The 20,693-nt window shown below is 47.4% G+C and overlaps 1 protein-coding gene across 8 annotated transcripts in view; it reads left to right on the plus strand.

Moving 5' to 3' along the window:
• The window catches only part of LOC100514786 (ATP-binding cassette sub-family A member 13), a 348,431-nt gene that overhangs the window by 310,639 nt on the left and 17,099 nt on the right, over positions 1-20,693 (plus strand). For 7 of the 8 annotated variants that reach the window (XM_021063898.1, XM_021063900.1, XM_021063901.1 and 4 more), the window contains 4 exons: positions 3,516-3,666; positions 7,255-7,389; positions 9,346-9,449; positions 16,669-16,761. In XM_021063898.1, coding sequence (XP_020919557.1) covers positions 3,516-3,666; positions 7,255-7,389; positions 9,346-9,449; positions 16,669-16,761 — 483 coding nt within the window. Of the gene's footprint in view, positions 1-3,515; positions 3,667-7,254; positions 7,390-9,345; positions 9,450-16,668; positions 16,762-20,693 lie in introns of those variants that run through there. The other variant, XM_021063904.1, reaches the window with a different exon arrangement.

Below are 20,693 nucleotides of genomic sequence, written 5' to 3' on the forward strand. Positions count from 1 at the left end.
CATGTGGTTGCAAATGGCAGGGTTCCCTTCTTTTCTCATGACTGAATAATACTGCACTATATACACGTATTCCAAATTTACCTGTTGGTGGGCACTTAGGTGGTTTCCACAAGTTGGCATTGTGAATAATGCTATAACGAACAGACAACTCTTTGATCTTCTGTTTTCATTTCCTTTGGATGTATACCCAGACGTGGAATTGCTGGATCATGTGGTAGTTCTAGTCTTAATGTTTGGAGGAATCTTCATACTGTTTTTAGTAATGGCTGCACCAGTTTCCAGTCCCACCAGCCATGCACAAAGTTCCCTTTTCTCTACATCCTCTCTGACACTTGTCTCTTGTCTGTGATGAAGGTGAGAGATTAAAAAGGTGAGAGATGGTATTTCATGGTGGTTTTGATTTGCATATTCTCTGACTGATGATTTGCATTAGTGTTGTTGAGAACCGTTTCACGTACCTGTTGGCCATTCATATATCTTCTTTCAGGAAACTCAGTTCCTCTGCTTATTTTAAAATCAGGTTTTTTTCTATTGTGTGAGTTCTTTATATATTTTGCATATTAACCGCTTATTCGATGTATGTTTTGCAGATGTTACTTCTCATTCAATAGGCTGTCTTTTCATTTTGTTGATGGTTTCTTTTGTCATGCAGAAACCTATCACCTGTTTATTTCTGCTTGCATTGCCTTTGTTTTTGGTGTCAAATTCAAAAAGTCATTGCTAAGACCAATGTCGAGGACCTTATTAATTGTGTTTTATTCTAAGAATGTCATAGTTTTAGGTGTTAAATTTGTCTTCAATCCTTTTTCAGTTTTTTTTTAATGTGGTGTGAGTTAGAGATCCAGTGTCATTCTTTTGCATTTGTAGTTTTCCGTGTTGTACAGATTTCACATCTTTTACTGAAGAGACTGTCCTTTCCTCCATTGTATATTTTTGGCTCCTTGTCATATGTTGATTGGCTGTGTGTTCATGGGTTTATTTCTGGGTTCTCTATTCTTCCATTGATCAATGCGTCTGTTCTTTTGCCACCACCATACTATTTTGAATACTATAGATTTGTAATATAGTCTAAAATCAGGAAATATGATGGCTCCAGCTTTGTTCTTCTTTCTCAAAATTGTTTTGGCTATTCAGGGTCTTTAGAGGTCCCATACAAATTCTAGATTTTTTTCTGTTTCTGTGAAAAATGCCATTGGTATTTTGATAAGGATTGCATTGAATCTGTAGATTGCTTAGAGAGGCATTGGTATTTTAACAATATCAATTCTTCCAGTCTATTCACGTGAAATATCTTTCCATTAATTTGTGTTTTCTTCCATTTATTTCATTAATACCTCTGTAGTTTTCAGTGTATCTTATAGGATAAAGATCTTTCACTTCTTTGGTTACATTTATTCATAAGTATTATGTTTTGTGATGCAGTTATACATGGGATTAGCTTCTTAGTTTCTCTTTCTGATACGTTGTTGTTAGTGTATAGAAACATAACTGATTTTTATATATTGATTTTATATCCTGCAGCTTTACCGAGTTTGATCATTAATTCTAACAGTTTTTAGTAGAATCTAGATAGACTGTCTTCTATTGCTTATGCTCTTGTGTCTATCTGGAAATTATTGCTTAATGCAAAGTGTGGAAGATTTATGCATATGTTTTCTTCTAGGAGTTTTATAATTTTAGCTCTTACATTTAGTGCTAAATGATGTGATTAGAGCTAAATCACAGCTCTTGATTTTGAGTTGATTTTTGTATATAGGGTGAGATGGGGGATCTAAATTTTGCCATACAATATTTATAGTGTTCCCTTATCAGTCTTTCTCTTTCTGCAGATTTAATAGTAATGTCTCCTCTTTCATTTTTGACTTTAATAATCTGAAACTTCTCTCCTTCTTTCTTAGTCAGCCTTACCAAAGGATTGTGGATTTTGTTGATTTTTTTTTTTCAAAGAAACAACATTTTGTTTTGTTGGTTTTCCCTGTTGTTTTCCCTTTTCTCTTTTATATTAATTTTTGTTGTAATTTTATTTTTTCCCTCATATTGCTTTAGATTTAGTTTGTGGTAATTTTCTAATTTCTGACGGTGACTGATAGGTTCTTGTTTTGAAATTGGTTTTCTTTAATGTATACATTAGAGCTCTATTCCTGTTTGCACTCCTTTAGATGAATCCCAGAAAGCAGATTCTTGGTTGACGGGGGCTGGAGGGACAAGGAAATGAGGAGTTGGCCAATTAATGGGTGTTGACCTAAAACAGATGGCTTGTTATTTCTCCAGCAATCAGTGAATTCAGGGTCTGCAACCATGGCAATCCATTTTCACATCCCCCTGCAAAAATAGAGAGGAGAACTCTTTTATAAAGAGAAAAAGGAAGTCAGTCAGGAGGTCCTAGTAAACTGAGGCCATGGCTTTTCATTGGCTGAGTCCTTGCTGGGAAAGAAGCGTTGTTTTTCTTCCTGTTGGGCTCTGCTCTGGTCACAGGGCATCAGAGCGCCCTCTGCTGGCCTGCTGACTCGGTTTAGTTAAGGTTTCTGTGTATTTATTAGGTTTTTTTCCTGAAGTGTTCTCAAGAATCTTTATAGACTTTATGATTCTATCTATTTTAAAATGCTTAGAAATACGTCAGTGTTTTGTGTTAAATGTGATGATATTTGAATAGTTAAGAAATTCGCATGACGAGGAGTTCCCATCATGACCCAGCAGAAACGAACCTGACAAGTATCCATGAGGATTCAGGTGTGATCGCTGGCCTTGCTCAGTGGGTTAAGGATCTGGTGTTGCCGTGAGCTGTGGTGTAGGTCTCAAATTGGGCTTGGATCCCATGTTGCTGTGTCGGAGGCATAGGCCGGCAGCTGCAGCTCCAATTTGACCCCATCATTTGCCGCAAGTGTGGCCCTAAAAAAAAAAAAAAAAAATTCCCTGATGAATATATATCAATTTTAAAATTAGAAATAAAGAGTTCTTTTTCTTTAAGTACATACAATTTGTATAATCCTCACCCTACACTGTTTAGCCTGGTTACACATAAAGGATTAACGCAAAAATATTAATTGTAGGCATTATTGAGAACTGGGACTATGGATTTTTTGTTATAGACCCTGTTATTCTGTGTGTTCAATGACATATATATACTATTGTTACCACAGAAATTATTTTTAACAATCTGATACTGAGTGAAAGCTTAGCCTTTGATTTAGTAGGTGTTCGTATGAGTTGGTTGGGTTGGGAGACAATAACTATGCTGGCTATTTAGGGAACTGCAGCCATTAGTGCCAGATGACAGCTGCAAAGCTCTGTGCCTTTCAGATGTGCTTCTCTAACATGCAGAGCAATTGTGTCCTCAGAGCTGCGTCTCTTCTAGACCCGTGGGCTGCTACTCATTTATGGAACCCATTTATGCTCAGTTTAGTGCTTTAGATGAGCTGCAATGCATGGCTCATTGATGAGCCAGATTTAAGAAATGGGTGATGTCTGTCTGCAAAGTTGCATTTTCTAGACGGTGCTGCTGCTTCTCTTTGCAGAGAGGACGTGGACCTGTCGCTTGCCGGCGCAGCGGGTGTCCGCATTGGCTACTGTCCACAGCAGGACGCCCTGGATGAGCTCCTGACTGGCTGGGAGCACCTGCATCATTACTGCAGCCTGCGCGGGATTCCAAAGCAGTGCATCCCCCAGGTAGGACTCTCTGAGGGTTTCCAGAAAAAAGAACCTGCAGAGGAGGGCATGGCCAATCTCTCAGGTCCCCTAAGAGCTCTCTTGCCCCATGATAAGGGACCACACTTTCAGATAACTGTCCCCGAAACATATTCCAATATGATGATACTGAAGAAACATAATCCGATACCTTTATGTTATATTTACATTGTGTCTTTACAATAGATCCCTGCGAGGAAGAGGGGGTAGGAGGTAAAGCTTTCCATCATTTGCAGTTTTGTTCCCTACAGTTTCTCCTCCAAGTGTCTTTTACATTTACTGGACTGTTCATTTGTATTCGGGGGGTGGCGGGACATCGCAGAGAAGGGCTCAGACTGCCTGTGGAATTGGGAGGGTTGTTGGGAAAGTTGACTTCCTGGTGGGTGGGCTGACAGCTGTGTGTGCCTGGGCTCCTTGCTGGGGGCTTGTGAGGATGGAGGTGTGGTGAAGGCTGCAGAGCCCCCGTCCTTGTCTGTGAGCTGGGGTGGGGGGCGCATCACAGAGAGAACCAGACGTAGCAGCCATCCTCTCTGGTTCCAGCAGGGCCAGTGGAGCGGAGCTGACAGCCTTGACTGACAGCTCGGTCCGAGTGGGGAGCCTCCAGAATGGCAGGTGCTCCGTGCAGTCTGACTCTTCCACCGGCACTGGAGAACGTGCGGGGTGCTTCTTTGCATTTCTGGATTCTGAACTTGGAGCAGGAATAACGGGCAGATGTGATGCATTTTCAATGAGATTCTGCAAGAGATGGAACATCGTAGGAGTCACAGGAGAAAAAACTGACAGCTAGCTCCTTCGCTGGTCCATGAAAATGCATTTTTGTGCTGCTGTGCAAGTGCTTCGGCCTTCTTTTCTTACTTGTGCTCTGTAACTCGAAGCGAAACTAGAATGAAATCTTTCCACACCCTCTGGAGGTGTCCTGGTCCATTTACCCACCTCCCATCTTAATAAAGCAAAGGCAGGTGTCCACCCACAGGAGCCCCCCTCACTGTACCATCAAACCATTGAAATCCGGGCTAATCTCTGGCTCAGTCTTTAATAGCTGTTTGTCTCCGTCAGCTCCCCAAGGCTGGTTTTTGATTAAAAAGGCAGATGCTTGCAAATGCTATACTCTGGCCCCTTCGCTGTCCTGGCGGAAGTGTGCCCTTTGAAAATGTTCTTGTGACTACCGTGAGGCTTCCTGTCATCCAGGGCCACTGCCCTCTGATCCTCAGCTGTCTCAAGTTACTCGTTTTCCTGAGCTTCTCCATGGAAAAATGTCATTTTAATGGTCGTCTATTAGGAACTGGCTTCATTTCTTTCATGAAACTGCAGCTGACCCCACGAATAGGACTGCTTCTTGCGCAGAGGTTTCCGAGGTGTCAGCACACGTGTTCCCAGAGGAGTTCGCTCCCTCTGTGGCTGATTTCCCTCTTCTGCAAGTTTAGAAATATCGCAGCCTGTAGCATGTAACCTTTGTGAAACTGTAAAAACATGACATGTTTCCTAGCTTCCTATAACTAATCAGTAGATTTATTCGAAAGTTCTCTTATTTTCAAGTGCATTTCTGCAGCAACAGGCTGCACTTTTAGGATAGGTTTGTTGCAGTTTTCTGTTTATCAGCTTTCGGTTATGTATGGCTCATCTTTGCATAAGGTGGATGGGAGGGAAATATAATTTCTTTCTGAAACACATATATTTCTAATCTTTTTTGGTACAGTTTTTATGGAACTAAAGATACATTTAAACAATAAATTCCCAGTGTGTCACTTTTGCTGGTCCCACAGCTTGGTGGCACTGCCTACCGGAAGGGGTAAGCTTCCTAGCAGACTCTGCCCTTCTTGGGTTCCTCCTGTTGCTTGTGAACAGAACCTCCTCTTCCAGGGAGCCTCCCTGGCTGCCTTCCCCTGTCTTTCCTGTGACTGTCCAGCTGTGGACTGGACTTATTGCTCAGAAGACTCTCTCCGGGGGGGAAATGAGTCCAGTCCGCATGTCTTTGCGTGCCAGGCATCACGTCTCTCATCCACCTTACAGCGCTGCCTTTGATACGTCTGTCGGCTCGTTTCGAATCACTCATTTTGTTTGAACAAATTTTTATTTATTTCAAGACACTTTCTTTCCTTTATATTCTTTGAAATTATTACACGGAAAGGAGCTGTGGAAAGGATGGAGGCTAGAAAAACCAATCTGGGAAAACGATGCTCTCATTTCCAAGAAAAACAAACTGCTGACCTCGAGAAGATGTCCTCGGGCAGATACCAGGAGATTTAAGCCTGTGTCCTCAGGAATCTCTGGGGCCTTGAAATCTGCTCTTCCTTGACTTACGCATCTTGATAACTAGGCCCTCCTTGGGATTAAATCTTTCTGTGCCATCTTGAGGCGGCACAAATAAAGGGGGTAGAGCATTTGGTGTTGCGAGCTTTTATAAATAAATGTTATGCTAGTCTTTTTAGCAGTTCTTAATATTTTATCATTGTCATTATCACATATCATTATTATCCCAACTTTCATGCATTTATCTGAAAAAGTATATACATTAGGTGAAAGCTACATTTTATTATTTCGGGTGCACACTTTTTAGCCCATCTCCAGAGTCCAGTAGAGTTTTTTCCCTTTCTTTTATATTTGAATCAAGATATGATCTTAACCCATTTGGTTACATGCCAAAACTGGAAAAAAAAACAAAAAACAAAAAACCAACCCAAATCTGTGTTAATACCTCTAGGGTCGCAAGGGTTAAATAAAGCGCTTCACAGCATTTTTAAGTCATGCATCGTTGTCAACAAAGAAGTTTCTCCATCTGGGCTCCCAGAGGCGTCCCCCTCCCCGCTGGGGGACAGGAGGAAAGCTGTCAGAGCAGAATGTGGCACAGCTGCAGCGGGAGCTTTGGGCACAAGTGTCCTTAGACACATGGCACACGCAGGACAGGAGACGAGTTTCCTGCTGAGGCGAGAAAACGGAAGGAGCAGGGGCTCCAAGGATGTATGAAAGCAGGGTGGGCTGCAAAGTGGAGGAGGAAAGGGGTGGTGACCTGGGGGCCCACCCGTCCTGGGGGTGCTGTTGGGCCGTGTGCACTTGCCGTCCTCACACTGGATGAGCAGGATGCCGCTCTTCTTCCCCTCCGTTGGTTACTGTGGAAGCTCACCTCAGCGGGCAGGCTCCCGAAATGCTTTGCAGCAGAGAGGGGCTCTTCCTTTCAGGGACGGGGGGTATTGAAGGCTTGCTGCCTAGGCCTCCGCCCCCTGATGCCCCCTCTCTCCAGGTTCCTCCCAGCCTCAGGGCAGACCCAGCCTGGCCCACACATGACCCACCCTTTGGCCACATTTTGGCCCCCGCTGTCCCCCTGAGCTCCAGCCCTGAGCCCAGTGTCCTGGCCATCGCTTCCCTGACTCCCAGGCACAGAAGACCCAGCTTTGTCGGGGGAGCCCCCATCGGTTCATTGTCCAGAGTCCCCACGCCCCGGGGGAGCTGGGCTGGATGGAGTGCGGAGGGGCGGGCAGGGGCAGTGGGGACAAGGAGCAGGGTCCCGGCCGAGAGCCAGCTGTCCCAGGGCCCTGGGTGAACGGGCGCCCTCACGGGGATCCTCTCTCCCAGGTGACTGCCGACCTCGTGAGGCGCCTCCACCTGGAAGCCCACGTGGACAAACCCGTGGCCGCCTACAGCGGGGGCACCAAGCGGAAGCTGTCCACAGCTCTGGCCCTGCTGGGGCAACCCGACCTTCTCTTTCTGGTGAGTGGCGGTTTATCTGGGGTAGCCGATGCTTTAACCTCTCAGAGCTGCTCTAGGGGGATATTCAAATCTGCAGCTAATCCATGTCTCTGAACTAGTCAGTGTTTGTCCTAAAGTCAACATTTTCCGAAAAGAATCTAAAATACCCTTGGAGTTTTACAGAGACAAATAATTTCTCTTTTGAGTCACTTTTATTTACCGAATTGAAAAGTCAATGGAATTTTAACAGAAAAAGCAGTATTTAAGAGAATATTAGAGTGCACCTCTTCTCTGGCCTGCCTCTTTAAGTCTTTTTCTACATGCAGATATGATGGTCAGAGCTGTACTGGCACTTTTTCTTTTCTTTTTTTTTTTTCTTTTTAGGACCTTACCTGCAGCATATGGAGGTTCCCAGACTAGGGTTGAATCTGAGCTGCAGCTGCTGGCCGACACCACAGCCACAGCAACGACAGTCCAAGCCACGTCTGCGACTTGCATCACAGCTCATGGCAACGCTGGATCCTTAACCCAGGACGAGGTCGAGGCCAGGGGTCGAACCCAGGACCTCATGGTCACTCGTTGGATTCGTTTCCGCTGAGCCACTGCTGGAACTCCAAGGGAAGCAAATTCTTTTTCTTTCTTGTTCATTAACTGGACGTGTTTTGTTGGGGGCGGGGCAGCTAAAGAGGGTTGAGAAGAGCTGCCTTGGAAAAATGAGCCCATCATTTAGGGATTGTCTTCGAGAATCTGGGCTGAATTTTCCTCCTGCTTGCTCTAAGCTTGCTTCTCGGTAAGGCCCCAAATCAAGGGCTACAGCGCAATTGCGTGTTCTGAAATCCGGCAAGAAAAACTTAGGATTGCAGAACTTTGCGGTTTGCAGACACTGTTTTCCCTGCCAGAGGAGGCAGACTTGCCTTGAAGGGACCAGACAGGGCTGCCCTTGCCTCGCGCAGCCTCGCCCCCGACAGCTCCTGAGTGGGGATGGGGCCTCTTGGCTGGAGTGTGTCCCCAGGTCACTGTAGGCCCCCAACTTCTCCTGTCCTGCAGCCCTGCTCCTGGCCCCCCGGGCCCCCAGGGCTTGGGCGAGGTGACCAGAGTGGGGTGTGGACGGTGGCTCTCCACCTGTGGCCTCGCCGTTCTGCGCATGTGGTCCTGGGGACAGGGTCTGCCGAGGCCCCTGGAGATGGCGGGTGGAATCCTCCCCGTCGAGCTGAGTGACAGTGGTGACGGTCACTGGATGGACTCCCTGACGTGAAAACCCGCCAAGTCTCTGGATTTGGTCTGAATGTTCAGAACTTCTGGTGGGAGACGTACATCAAAGGGCTTTTAGCTTCCTCCCCAGAGAGAGGACGAGTGGCTGTCCCGGCTGCCGCTAGTGTGGGAGTAGACAGTGACACCTCCAGCTCTCACCCGGGACTGCCGGCCCTCCTGCCATTGCTTCGTTTACAGCTCTGCGCTCCAGCGCCCCATTCGCAGAAAGGACAGGTGTTTGTTTTCCGTTCAGTGCCATTTGAGGGGGGGGGGTCACCTTCCCTCTGTTCCTTTCCTCGGGCAGTTAGTGCCCCTCAGTTCTTAAGAAAAATGTGTTGAGCTGTCCCTGACTACAAAAGCATGAAGTGCCTCCTGTGGACTGGAAGCATTTCTCTCAAAAGGGGTTCAGGGAAGAGTGCTCCGGTGCTCGTTGAAGAAAAGCTTTTGGTTTCCAGAAATGTCACTTGATATTGCTTTAAAAAAGAAGAAGAATGAAGGCTTTTTCTTTCTGCTCACCTCTGCCTTTCTAGGGTCGATTGTTCTGGAGTTTGAACAAGGTTGCCCCAGGGCTGGCCTCCCTCCTGATCCCCAAAGGCGAGCTTGGTGGACGGGAGGGCGGGCCTTTGCTGAGCCGGCGCAGGGCCTGGAGCTGGAGCCGCGGCTTCCTCACATTGTCACGCGGCCTGACGTGGCCCCGGCCCTCACGCTGTACTTTGTCTCCTTCAGGATGAGCCCAGCTCCGGGATGGACCCCTGCTCTAAGCGCCACCTGTGGGACGCCGTGATGAAGGAGGTGCAGGAGGGCTGTGCCGTGGTGCTGAGTTCCCATAGGTGAGCTCCCCACATGGCCCGCCAGCCGCGGGGACACCACCTGGAGATGTCACCATGCGTCCCTCTTAGGCGGACTAGGACACTGACCGGACAGAGCCCAAGTGACACAACCAAGGCTGCACCCCCAATGGGTGGCTCGCCCAGGCGCTGAGGCTGGTGGTCCCTCACTGACCGTACCCGGGCCGGTCCCTCCTTGCCGGGGGCTGGACTCCCTTCCTGCGGCCACACTTCCGCCCCTTTATCCCAGCAAGAAATTCACCGAAATGAAAACCTGCCAAGTTTCTGAATTTGGTCTCACATTTCCTTCCTCGCAGAATTAGTCTTGCGTTGAGATTTCAAAATCGTTGGCTTGTTTTTAACTTCATGCTGCACTGTTCTCGGCCCTGGTAGCAATGCATTTCTCAGATTTCTTAAGCCCTTCCATGGGAGTTGTTGGCATTGTGCTTTGGCTGATAAACGTTCTTAGGTAGAGTGGAGCTCAGGCTTCAAAGTTTAGATGTAAATAAAATATGCTAGGAGGTAGGTGTCAAGACTGATGGATCTGGGGTTCTACCTTACCTGCAAGCTTACAAATTGGGCGGGTTGGTTTCACGGATGCTTCTAGAACAGGAGACTCGTGGGTCAGAGAGGAGAGGAAAGGCTTTATTATTCACAGCCAGAGCAGTAGCCATTCAACAATGTCTTTCGGTTTCCTGAGCCCACGTTACCCATGGATGGGGCCACTGCGCCCAAAGGATAAACACCAGGCTGGGGACCTTCTGTTTTAGAGCAGGTGACAAGCCAGCTGGCTCTGTATCTGGGGGGGCGGACGTCACCTCATTCTGGGAGGTCGCTCATGCAAACGCAAGTTTGAGAAATGGCCCAGGTAAAGACCAGCCAGACCTTGAAGTCTGGGGGCTCCTAGCAAGACACAGGGCAGAAGGACCCAGGACACGTGCCGCCTGAAGGTTGATGAACTGCTAAGTCTGAGCTGGAGTGAGTGGCCAGCTCCCTGTTGCTAGAAGTTAGGTGCAAAGCTGGCTCATCATTTGCTTTGGGAGATCTCTGAGGGGGTCTCTGGAGAGACTTTGCTGGTGTCTGAGGCATTATCAATTTACATAAAAATAAAATAACGTTGTGTGCTGTAAATCCATGTGCCATCCAACATTTTAGAACCAATTCCTACAGTGAGTGTTGGTTGCTGTCCTTAAGGTCCAAGCAGAGTCTACCTGTTGTAAAGATGTAAAGGTGCCATTCACGGGTCCTGCCTCCTTCGGGGGAGACGTTTCCTCATAATCTCCTGTCTGTGGGCGTTCTCTCTCTCTCTCTCTCTTTTTTTTTTTTTTTTTTTTTTTTTTTTTGTCTTCTATGGCAGCATTAGTGGCATATAGAAGCTCCTGGGTCAGGGGTAGAATCAGAGCTGCAGCCTACGCCACAGCCAAGGCAACACTGGACCCACGCTGCAGCCTGTGGCAATGCTGGATCCTTAACCCACTGAGGGAGGCCAGGGCTCGAACCGGAATCCTCACAGAGACAGTGTCAGGTCCTTAATGTGCTGAGCCACAATGGGAGCTCCTTGTGTTAAGCCCTTATGCGCGTTCACTGGTGGTTTGCCTGTTGCCCTGCATTCCTGAGTTTTTACTGCTGGACTAAATGCTGCCATTTTTAGAAACAGTTTTTCGTTTTTGGTTTTTTTTTTGTCTTTTTAGGACTGCACCCTACGCATATAGACGTTCCCAGGCTAGGGCTCATTGGGTGCTGCAGCTGTTGGCCTCCACGCAGCCACAGCAACACCGGATCCTTAACCCACTGAGCAAGGCCAGGGGTCAAACCTGCATCCTCATGAATACGAATCTGGTTCAGTACCGCTAAGCACAACAGGAGCTCCCAGGTGGTGGGTTTTTTTTTGAGGTATAATTTATGTACCATGTAATTTTTGACTGTAGGTGCAGCGTCCTCTGAGTTTTAGTAAAATTGCAGACCCGTGCCACTGTCCCCACGGGCCACCGAGGACATTTGCATCCTCCCCCAAGTGTCCTAGTCCATCTCCCCATTCAGCCCCCCACTTTCAGTCTGTACATTTCCTCTGAGTGGAATCACATGAGGTATCGTGTTCTGTGTGTGACTCTGTCACTTGGGGTGTGTCTGAGGTCCTGCAGGTGGCACCCGGCACCCGGCCAGCAGCGCGCTTGTGTCTGATGTGCAGCATGACTGCCTTTGGCTCAGCCTGTCTTCCCCCCCCCACCCCTTTGCACTGTTTCCAGCATCCAAGGTTCGGTGGGACGTGCTGTGGGCAGTCCCATAGACGTCTTGGGGTGGACTCGAGATTTTATTTCTCTTGGGCTCGAACGGCTGGCCTGTGCGGGAAGTTGTGTTCAGCACTTTACGAAGCGGCAGAGCCATTTTCCAACGTGTCTTCATCGTTTTTCCTTCCGGGGGACAGGATGCAGTTTCTGGCTTCTCCACCCTTTCGTCAACGCTGTCGTTTGCATTATCACCATCCGAGTGAAGTGTGGTTTTAATTCACATTTTCTTAATGAACATGTCACCTCCCTGTCGTTTCACCTGCCTCGCTTCTTATGAGAAGCCAGCGTTAATGATTCCAGCACTCCCTTGACACCGGGAGTCACTTTGTCTCACTGCTCTCGAGATGCCTCTTTGGCTTTCAGCACCTTAACCTCCACGGTCTCGATGTCGCTTGTGTTTATCCGGCCTGGGCCTAGTTTTACTTTCCCTGGGACGAGTCGATGGAAACTCCCCTGCAGTGAGTACTTCGTTTTCTGAATTCCGTTTTTATATATTTATTCTTCTTTTTTTAGGGCCGCACCTGAGGCGTATGGAAGTTTCCGAGCTGGGGTCAAAACGGAGGAGCTGCAGCTGCCGGCCTGCACCGCAGCCACAGCCACGCCAGATCCAAGCTGCAGCTGTGACCTACACCATAGCTCATGGCAACATCGGATCCTTAACCCACTGAGCGAGGCCAAGGATTGAACCCACATCCTCTTGGATGCTAATCGGATTCTTAACCTGCTGAGTCACAGTGGGAACTTCCGGTTTTTATTTTTCAAAGTCTAGGTTTTAGGAGTCACCCTGTTTGTATATAGGCTGTTGCCGGCCAGTGCTTGGGCAGGGGTTGTGCTGGACCTCCTGGAGCCAGCAAGGATTCGGTCCACTGCCAGTGAGCTGGGTGTGTGTGCTGGGGGGACATTCCAACTCAGGCCATTTTCTGGTTGGCTCGGTTTGGGTTCTCCTGGTTCCTCTGGTCTCTGGCAGCAGCTAGCCTCTGGGCTGGCAGGGAGTGCGTGGCTGGCCTGGGCCTCTCTGGCTTCTGCTGCTGTGTGCACATCCTCAGCAAGCTGTGTGGGTGACACAGGCACGTGGGCCACATGCTGGAGCTGCTGGCCATTCCTGTTTGCTCTGTGATAAGAGAGCCATGCCTGCCCAGCCTTTTGATGGGTGCGGGCACTGCCCAGTGGCCCCTGGTGAGGGTGTCCATCAGCAGTGGCAGAGAGGCTGCTGAGCCCGGAGCTGAGGGAGAAGCCAGGAAGCCCGGAGCACCCCCACCCTAGTCCGGCAGTCTGTCGGCTTTCACGTCTCTGATGCTGTCATATGCCTTTGGTCCATTTTCCCAAGTCACAGTGTTTTTGTTATTTATTTATTTTTTTCTTTTTTGGCTGCACCCAAAGCATAGGGAAGTTCCCAGGCCAGGGATTGAATCTGAGCCTCAGCTGCTCCAGTGCCAGATCCTCTAACCCAGTGTACCAGGCTGGGGATCCAACCCAAGCCACTGCAGCAACCCGAGCTGCTGCAGTGGGATTCTTACCCCACTGTGCCACAGTGGGAACTCCTGGCTTTTGTTCACTGTGTCCAGTCTCATGTCATCTTTTGTCCATGTCATCCCTTGGCTGTACCCAGAAGTCCTGACCTTGCCCCCCCCCTTTTTGGGGTCTTTGTTCTGTTTCTCCTCAGAGAATAAAATTTTACATTGAAATGAATTAAATCTGCAAATCTTCTACTTGATCGTAATAGACACACGTCCTCATGTACGGCGATCCCCTTGCTGTGCCCGTCCGGAAGCTCGCCGCGTGTCTGTTTCGCGATGCCAGCATTGGCGTCCCCCGGGCCCGTGTGCAGGCTCTGATGAGATGGAGGTGCCCTGGCACCACGTTAAACGTCCCTTGTAATTTTCATCTAACATCCAGCTTTTGCGGGCAGTTCTCTGCAAGGCCACATATCACTGTAATTTCTTTTTCATGTCCTCCTGTTTCCTGTTCACTGATGATGTATCTTTATTGCCACAAATCTGTCTGCATATCCGCCACACAAAGATCTAAACGCCTCCCTGTGAATGACGAGGAGGGCAGCCTCTGCTGACTCCGAAGCAGCCGTCTTCTGCTGGAAGTCTCCACGTGGCAGTTGCCTTTTAATCCGAGTCGGTCTCTCCCTCCTCTTCTTATTCCTCATCCCAGGGGACGCTGGTGGGAGCAGGGGGCAGGGCCCTGGGGGTGGGAATATGCTGTAGTAGGATTTACTCCCTACGAGGAATTAACTGAGTCCAACCAAGAGTGACCAGGACTGCTTCCTCCTCCCCCTGGAACGCTGGTCCATGAACTGCAGTGTACAGCCTTACGCTTCTGCGTCCCCGTGGCTGTTCCCGGAAGGAAAGATGATGTTTACTTTTTGAAGAAGTGGTCCGCGGTGACACTCATTGTCCCAGGACCTGAATTTGCATGTTCTTCTTGATACTGCGGATGATCAGAATCTCAGGTCCCTGCCTCTAGGCCGAGGTTTTACGAAATCCTTGTGTTTGGAGCGCAGTTGTTTAAGAGCTGCTGCTCCTCATTCAATGGCAACTACTGAGCCTCGGCTCTGAGACTTTACCTAATGTCAGTTGTGGCTTCCATCCCCACTCACCTCGCCTGTGTTGAAGGAGACACTATGGAAGTGGCCGCATAGCCTACTGTTTTAATTAGAGCACTTTGAGGCACTCCTAAAAGTGATAAGGTCGTTTTACCTTGAAATTTATTAAAGAATATAAAGATATGTCTGTTCGAAAAAATATATATAAAGCATAGTTGGGATGTTTTTAGCCCTTAGACTTCATGTTAAGCTACTCATAGCAAATGACAAATGGCAGCAGCTCAGACCAGACACGTTTTTCCCTCCCGCATTCACAGTTGAGGCTGGTGGGTGTGACAGAGTCCAGGGTCACCCGAGGACTCAGGTTCTTCAAACCATGGCCCTTATTCATCTTCTTCACGGTTGAGTTGACTCATCAGCACAGTGTCCTCAGCCCAGCTCATGGAACGTGGACAGAACCAGAATCCAGGGCAGGTGGCTTGTCTTGCTTCAGGACCGCCCAGAAACGGTGTCTCCCATTGGCCTGCTTTGTGGCACGTCCACCTCTGGCTGCATAGAGGGCTGACCAGCATAATCTTGACCCAGCAACAAACAGCAAAAGACACTGACCCCCTGAGCAGTTTTCTATCTATTCCCCAGTGGAAAAACGAACTTACTTCCTGTAGACCTTGGCTGATACAACGTGGCAAAAGAAGGAAAGAAGTTAATTTCACCTTTCAGATATTGACAGTCATACATATTTTTGTATTTTTTTCCTCCCAGTTGTTTTTAACATATTTGCGCAGTTTTCCAAATATGCATTTGTCATTTTACCATTGCTCTATCATTACCTTTTCAACAATTAATGCACTTCAGAAACCCCATGACTACCTAACACATGGATGCACTTTTGTTTATATGGATATTATATTACTCTTCTACACAGCTTGTTTCTGGATTTTTACTATTGTCGGTAAGTTGTTATATGTATTCCTAAAAAAGAAATTATGGTCAAATTGGCTTTCGGAAAGGTATGCCAATATTTTACTCCCACCAGTAGTATATGAAATCACCTGGTTAAAATGATTGAATGTCTAACTTTTGCAGTATTTTTTTTTTTTTTTTTTGGATCTGAGAATTCATTGTTTTCATTTGCACTGGAGTTGGGGGCAAAAACATTTTTCTCTGCATCATACACCTGCACACACAGCAAATGCCTTTCTGGCTTGAAAATAGTTTTAAGTTCACTTGTTTGACTGTTAACTTTAGAATTTATTGATACGTTGTTTCCTGTGGACAGTCCTTTGGGGTAGTCTCTAGGCATGATTTTCCTCTTTCCTCTATTAAATTTCTGTTTATTTTACACTAATATATATAATATAAGTTCTTTATAACAAGTACATTAAATCTTACCTGTTGTGTTTGTTGCAGTTTTTAAATTGTTAGCTTGCTGTGTTTTGACGCACTTGTTAGAAGTTTGTAGTTTTGCCTCGATGAATATTTCACACTTTTCTGTCCCAGTTTCTTCCGTTGCTGTTTACTTAGAAAGTGCACGTTCCCACCCTCTGGTCATTCCTGTGTGTCACTGGGCACTGTCCCATCTTGTTCTAATAACCTCCTGTGTCATGTCCTAGCATGTCCTAGCATGTCTTATGGGGAGTGATAAACTTGTTTTTGATTGGTATTGTCTTGGAATCTTCATATAATTTATAGCATACTTTTATATAATTATAATAAATTGTAAACCATAAATCTTGAAAACATTCTTGGTATTAATGTATTGTTATATTACAAAATACATTATAGTTACAAATTGGTATTTATTATATATCATATTATTACTGTATTAAAATCTGACTTTTATTTATATTTCATGTAAAATTTAGTTAGAATTGTATGTATTTATACTTATATTTTACTTATTATGCTTGTTATATTTTATTCTTACATGCTGCAGTTATTTATATTACAATAATTTTTATATTGTAATAATTTCCCATTTGAAACCTTGTCATGTTTGGACATGACTTTTGGACACATCTTTCCACTGATTCATGATTTCATTTAGGTTCATTAGTAACCTCTTCTCTTTTTCCAAAACTTTCACATTTTTGTGAAGGTCATTCTTAGCTATTTTGCATTTTTGTAGTACTGCTAAAATTCCCCTGCTCTGTTTAGAACAGGTCTTCCTACTGTATGGAGATGCTACTAATATTACGGTTAACTGTACTTGGCCACCGGCACAAAGCCTCCTCCTTTCAGAAGTGCTTTTTAGGTTTCCTGAGGTCTCTCTGGGGAGGAAGCGCTGGTTTCCAGTCATCGTGTCTTTATCTGATTGCTTGTCTCACTGGCAATTCAAGCCCACGCCCGGCACTCACCCCAGTCTCCTCTCTCCTCCCAGCATGGACGAGTGCGAGGCTCTGTGCACGAGACTGGCCGTGGTGGTGGACGGCAGCTTCAGATGCCTGGGTTCCCCACAGCACATCAAAAACAGGTGCGTCGCCGTCTCGGCCTGTAAGTGTTTACTGTGGGTCGGTTGTGAGTGGAGGTGACCCCGTGGTCCAGCACAGGAGAGGAGCTGGAGGCTGAGACAGGAGGGTGTGGAACTGTGACCCCCATGGGTTTCACCACAAAGGACAGGCCTGCTCATCCTGGTGACACGGGGAGGGCTGGGAAGATGATGGCGGAGTCAAGACGAAGAGGGGACAGAAGGTGTCCTTCTTGATAGAAAGTACCACATGGGAATGTTGGAGCGGTGCATCCCATCCAGATCGGTCGGTATCCAAGGACCCACGTTCAGAGAGACCCCCAGGGTTCCCGGTGTGGCTCAGTGGGTTAAGAACCTGACTAGTATCCTGGCCTCCCTCAGTGGGTTAAGGATTCAGTATTGTGGTGAGCTACTGCATAGGTCACAGATACGGCTAAGATCTGGGGTTGCTGTGGCTGTGGCTGTGGTGTAGGCCAGCAGCTGCAGCTCCTGTTTGACCCCTAGCCTGGGAACTTCCGTATGCCATGGGTACAGCCCTAAAAAGACAGACAAGCAAACGAACAAAAGACTCTCATTGATTGAAGACGGTGAAAGGCGGTCCTTGTGGTTGCTTCTCCCTTCAACTAATAAGGACTAGAGACTTTGCACATCTGAACCCCTCAGATGTCTTCCTGGTTAATTGCTTTTTTCATGTCTTTTTGTTTCCATTTCCTTTTTGGGATCTTAATGATTTTGCTATCAACTTGTATGAGCATTTTTATGTCCTTATATAACTTTTAAAAATTCAGTGTTGAGGAGTTCTCTTTTGAGCCAGCAGGATAAGGATCAACATTGTCACTGTAACAGCTTGGGTCACAGCTGTGGCGTGGGTTTGATCCCTGGCCTGGGAATTTCCACATGCTGTGGGCACAGCCAAAAATAAATAAATAAGTAAGAGTCAGTGTTGCCTAAGCTATTTTCAAAGTTTATGAGCCATAGCATGTTTGATTCTGCTTTGCTTTATTGTGCTTTGCAGATAATTGCATTTTTTTACAAGTTGAAGGTTTGTGACAGCCATGCATTGAGGAAGTCTGTGGGTGCCATTTTCCCAATAGCATTACTCACTTTGTGTCACTATGTCACATTTTGGTAATTCTAGCAATATTTCAAACCCTACAGCCAACAAAAAGATTACTGCTCACTTAAGGCTCAGGTGAAAGCATTTTTTAGAAATAAAGTATTCTTTAAATTAAGGTATATACCTTTTTTTTTGACATAATGTTATTGCACACTTAATAGATGACAGTAAGGTGTAAACATGACTTTTATATGCACTGGGAAACCAAAAAATTGTAACTCCCTTAACTGCCGATGTTTGTTTTATGGTGGTGATCCAGAACTAAGCCTGCGACATCCCCAAGGTGTGCATGTAATTTCTTTGAAAGTTGGTGTTTAATCTGTTCCTTTTGATATAGGGTAATTTATTAATATATGTCGGAAAAAAAATCTCTTTTCATTTTCATTTAGTCAATGTTTAGAAAGTGAGAATTCCCAAGCAGAGATGTGTTAAATAGCTGTATGTATTGTTGAAATCTTTTTATTTTATGGAGGAAATAACAATGAATGGGGTCCAGATGCCACGTTGGGGAACGGATGGCAGTTTTCCAGCGGCTCAGAGCCAGGCACTGCTGGATGGTCAACCTCGCTGTCGACCCAGGTCAATTCCTGGTCAGATAAACCTCCTAGAAACTGTTCTCAATATGTACTCTGCTCACCTTAATAAGGATCATCAAAAGAAAAATAATATTTCACGCTGCCTAACTTTTACGAAGGCTTACATAAAGGTTTATAGCCCTTGCCTGATTGCCGGGTAATTTATGTCTGAGCTGAGCTCCTTGCCTTTTGAGAGGTTTTACTGACATCTCTGGAAGGGGCGAGCGGGAGGCTGGCTTATCTTCTCACCAGGCTGGTCTCTTGCTCCAGGCTCTCACCTGCTGCTGGGTTTTAGGTCTGAGAACATGTGACACAGTTGAGGATGGAGGGTTCATAAATAGGAACCAGAGAATTCTATTGAGCAAGGTGGCTTGTGGGTCATTCACTGAAATGTTGAACTTAGGTTTAAAAAATAATTTGTACGAGTTCCCGTTGTGGCTCAGCAGGTTAACAACTTGACAGAGTGTCTGTGAGGATGCAGGTTCGATCCCTGGCCTCGCTCAGTGGGTTAAGGATCTGGCAGTGATGCCTCAAGCTGTGGTGTAGGTCTCAGATGCTGCTGGGATCTGATGTGGCTGTGGCTGTGGTGTAGGCCAGTAGCTGCATCTCCAATTCAGCCCCAGGCCCGGGAACTTCCATATGCCACAGGTGGAGCCATGCAAAGGGAAGACAAACAAACAAACAAACCGAAAATAATTTAAAGTTGGTATTTTCCTGGAACAAACTGACGACGTGTGTTTCTACGATATTGAGGTAACACGGGACTGGTCATGAAGCGGGGTTTGGGCATCTAAACCCCGTGCCTGCTGCTTCTCTCTGATGTGGCCTTGGGTGTGACTCCAGTGGCTCCATGCGACCTGTTCCCTGGAGGCCCTGGCCGCTGTGTGCTGTGGGAAACACCCAGCAGACGAAGGCCTGGCCTGGCTGCCCGGGGGGGGGCCCGTCTCGGTCTCTGTGTGTCGGGCTCCGCAGCCGAGGGCTGGGTTGAGGACAAGGCACGTGTGAAAGGCTTTAGAAGCGGGCCCGGCTCCGGCCACGGTGGGACCTCTGCTGCCGTTATCACTGTGTGCGCGTGATTTGGGCAGATGTGACCATCCCAGAGGTCCCACTGGCACCTTGGAGGAGCAGGGGGAGGAAAGACGTGGGCGAGGTCTCACGAAGGACCAGGTCAGGGAGAGCTTCTGCAGTGGCTTTTGTGGCGATACCGAGAGGCAGAATGGAACCCGTGGAACAAACACCCACGAGCCACGGGTTTGCACAGCACTAAGCTGAGCCCAGCAGCCCGGGGAGCAGTGGAGATGTGTCGGGGGGGGGACGGGGGTCCAGGATGTTCCTGGGACCGGGGACTGAGGAAGTGTGACCCAGAGCGAGGGGAGAAGGAGGGCGGAGAGCTCAGAGAAGGGAACCCGGGAGACAGCGGGGTTTGGAAGAGAAGGGCCAGGGCTGGGGGGAGACAGGAGCTGCGGGGTTTCCCTCTGCAGACGCAGAGGCCGAGGGTCCTGGCCTGGGTGAGGAGACCTGACTAATGGGGAGCTGGTGCCAGGCGCTGCCAAAGCCCCGCAGCAGTGAGAAGGGGTGCGGGTCCTCAGGAACCCCCCAACCATGAGGCAGGTGCAGGAAGACCCCCCCCACCCTGGGTGGGGGCTGGGAGGGAGTGAGGATTAGCCACCGTATAGCTTCTGAAAATCACACACTCCAGGGTAATTCTAGCAAATGCAGTTACAACAGCAGCCGAGGGGCCCGGCCTGTTCCCGGGTAGGTGGTGGGGGGAAAGGGTGCAGGAATGAGAAAAACCAAGAGCTGCAGGAACCACAAGGGAGGGAAATAATATGGGCAGAGAGAATGGGGGGGGGGTAGAAGGAGGGAAAGACAGAGGAGGGGGGGAAACTGCGCCCATCACGCCCTCAATCATGTTTCTAAAGCACAGAGGTGACCACGTGAAGTGCACCAGGCCTGTTTTGGTGGGGAGGGGCGATGAGGCTGTTTATGAATAAACACAACAGAGCTTTAAAGGATTCAGATAAAATCTTTAAGATTATGGGATTGTTCATCTCCTTGCATTGTCCAACTTGCAGACTTTAGGCATCAAGAATGGAAATGGAGTAAGCCTCAAAGGATGGACTCATCCATATTTCTAAGCCATTTTAGTTCAAGTATAAAGAGGGATCTGAGGATTTGTTCATAACGTTCCTCTGAGAGATGGAGGGAGGTATACTGATGTTTGGGCTTGCAGGCTGTGACTGTCG

Source organism: Sus scrofa, chromosome 9, assembly GCF_000003025.6.
Source record: "Sus scrofa isolate TJ Tabasco breed Duroc chromosome 9, Sscrofa11.1, whole genome shotgun sequence".
NCBI classification, from domain to species: Eukaryota; Metazoa; Chordata; class Mammalia; order Artiodactyla; family Suidae; genus Sus; species Sus scrofa.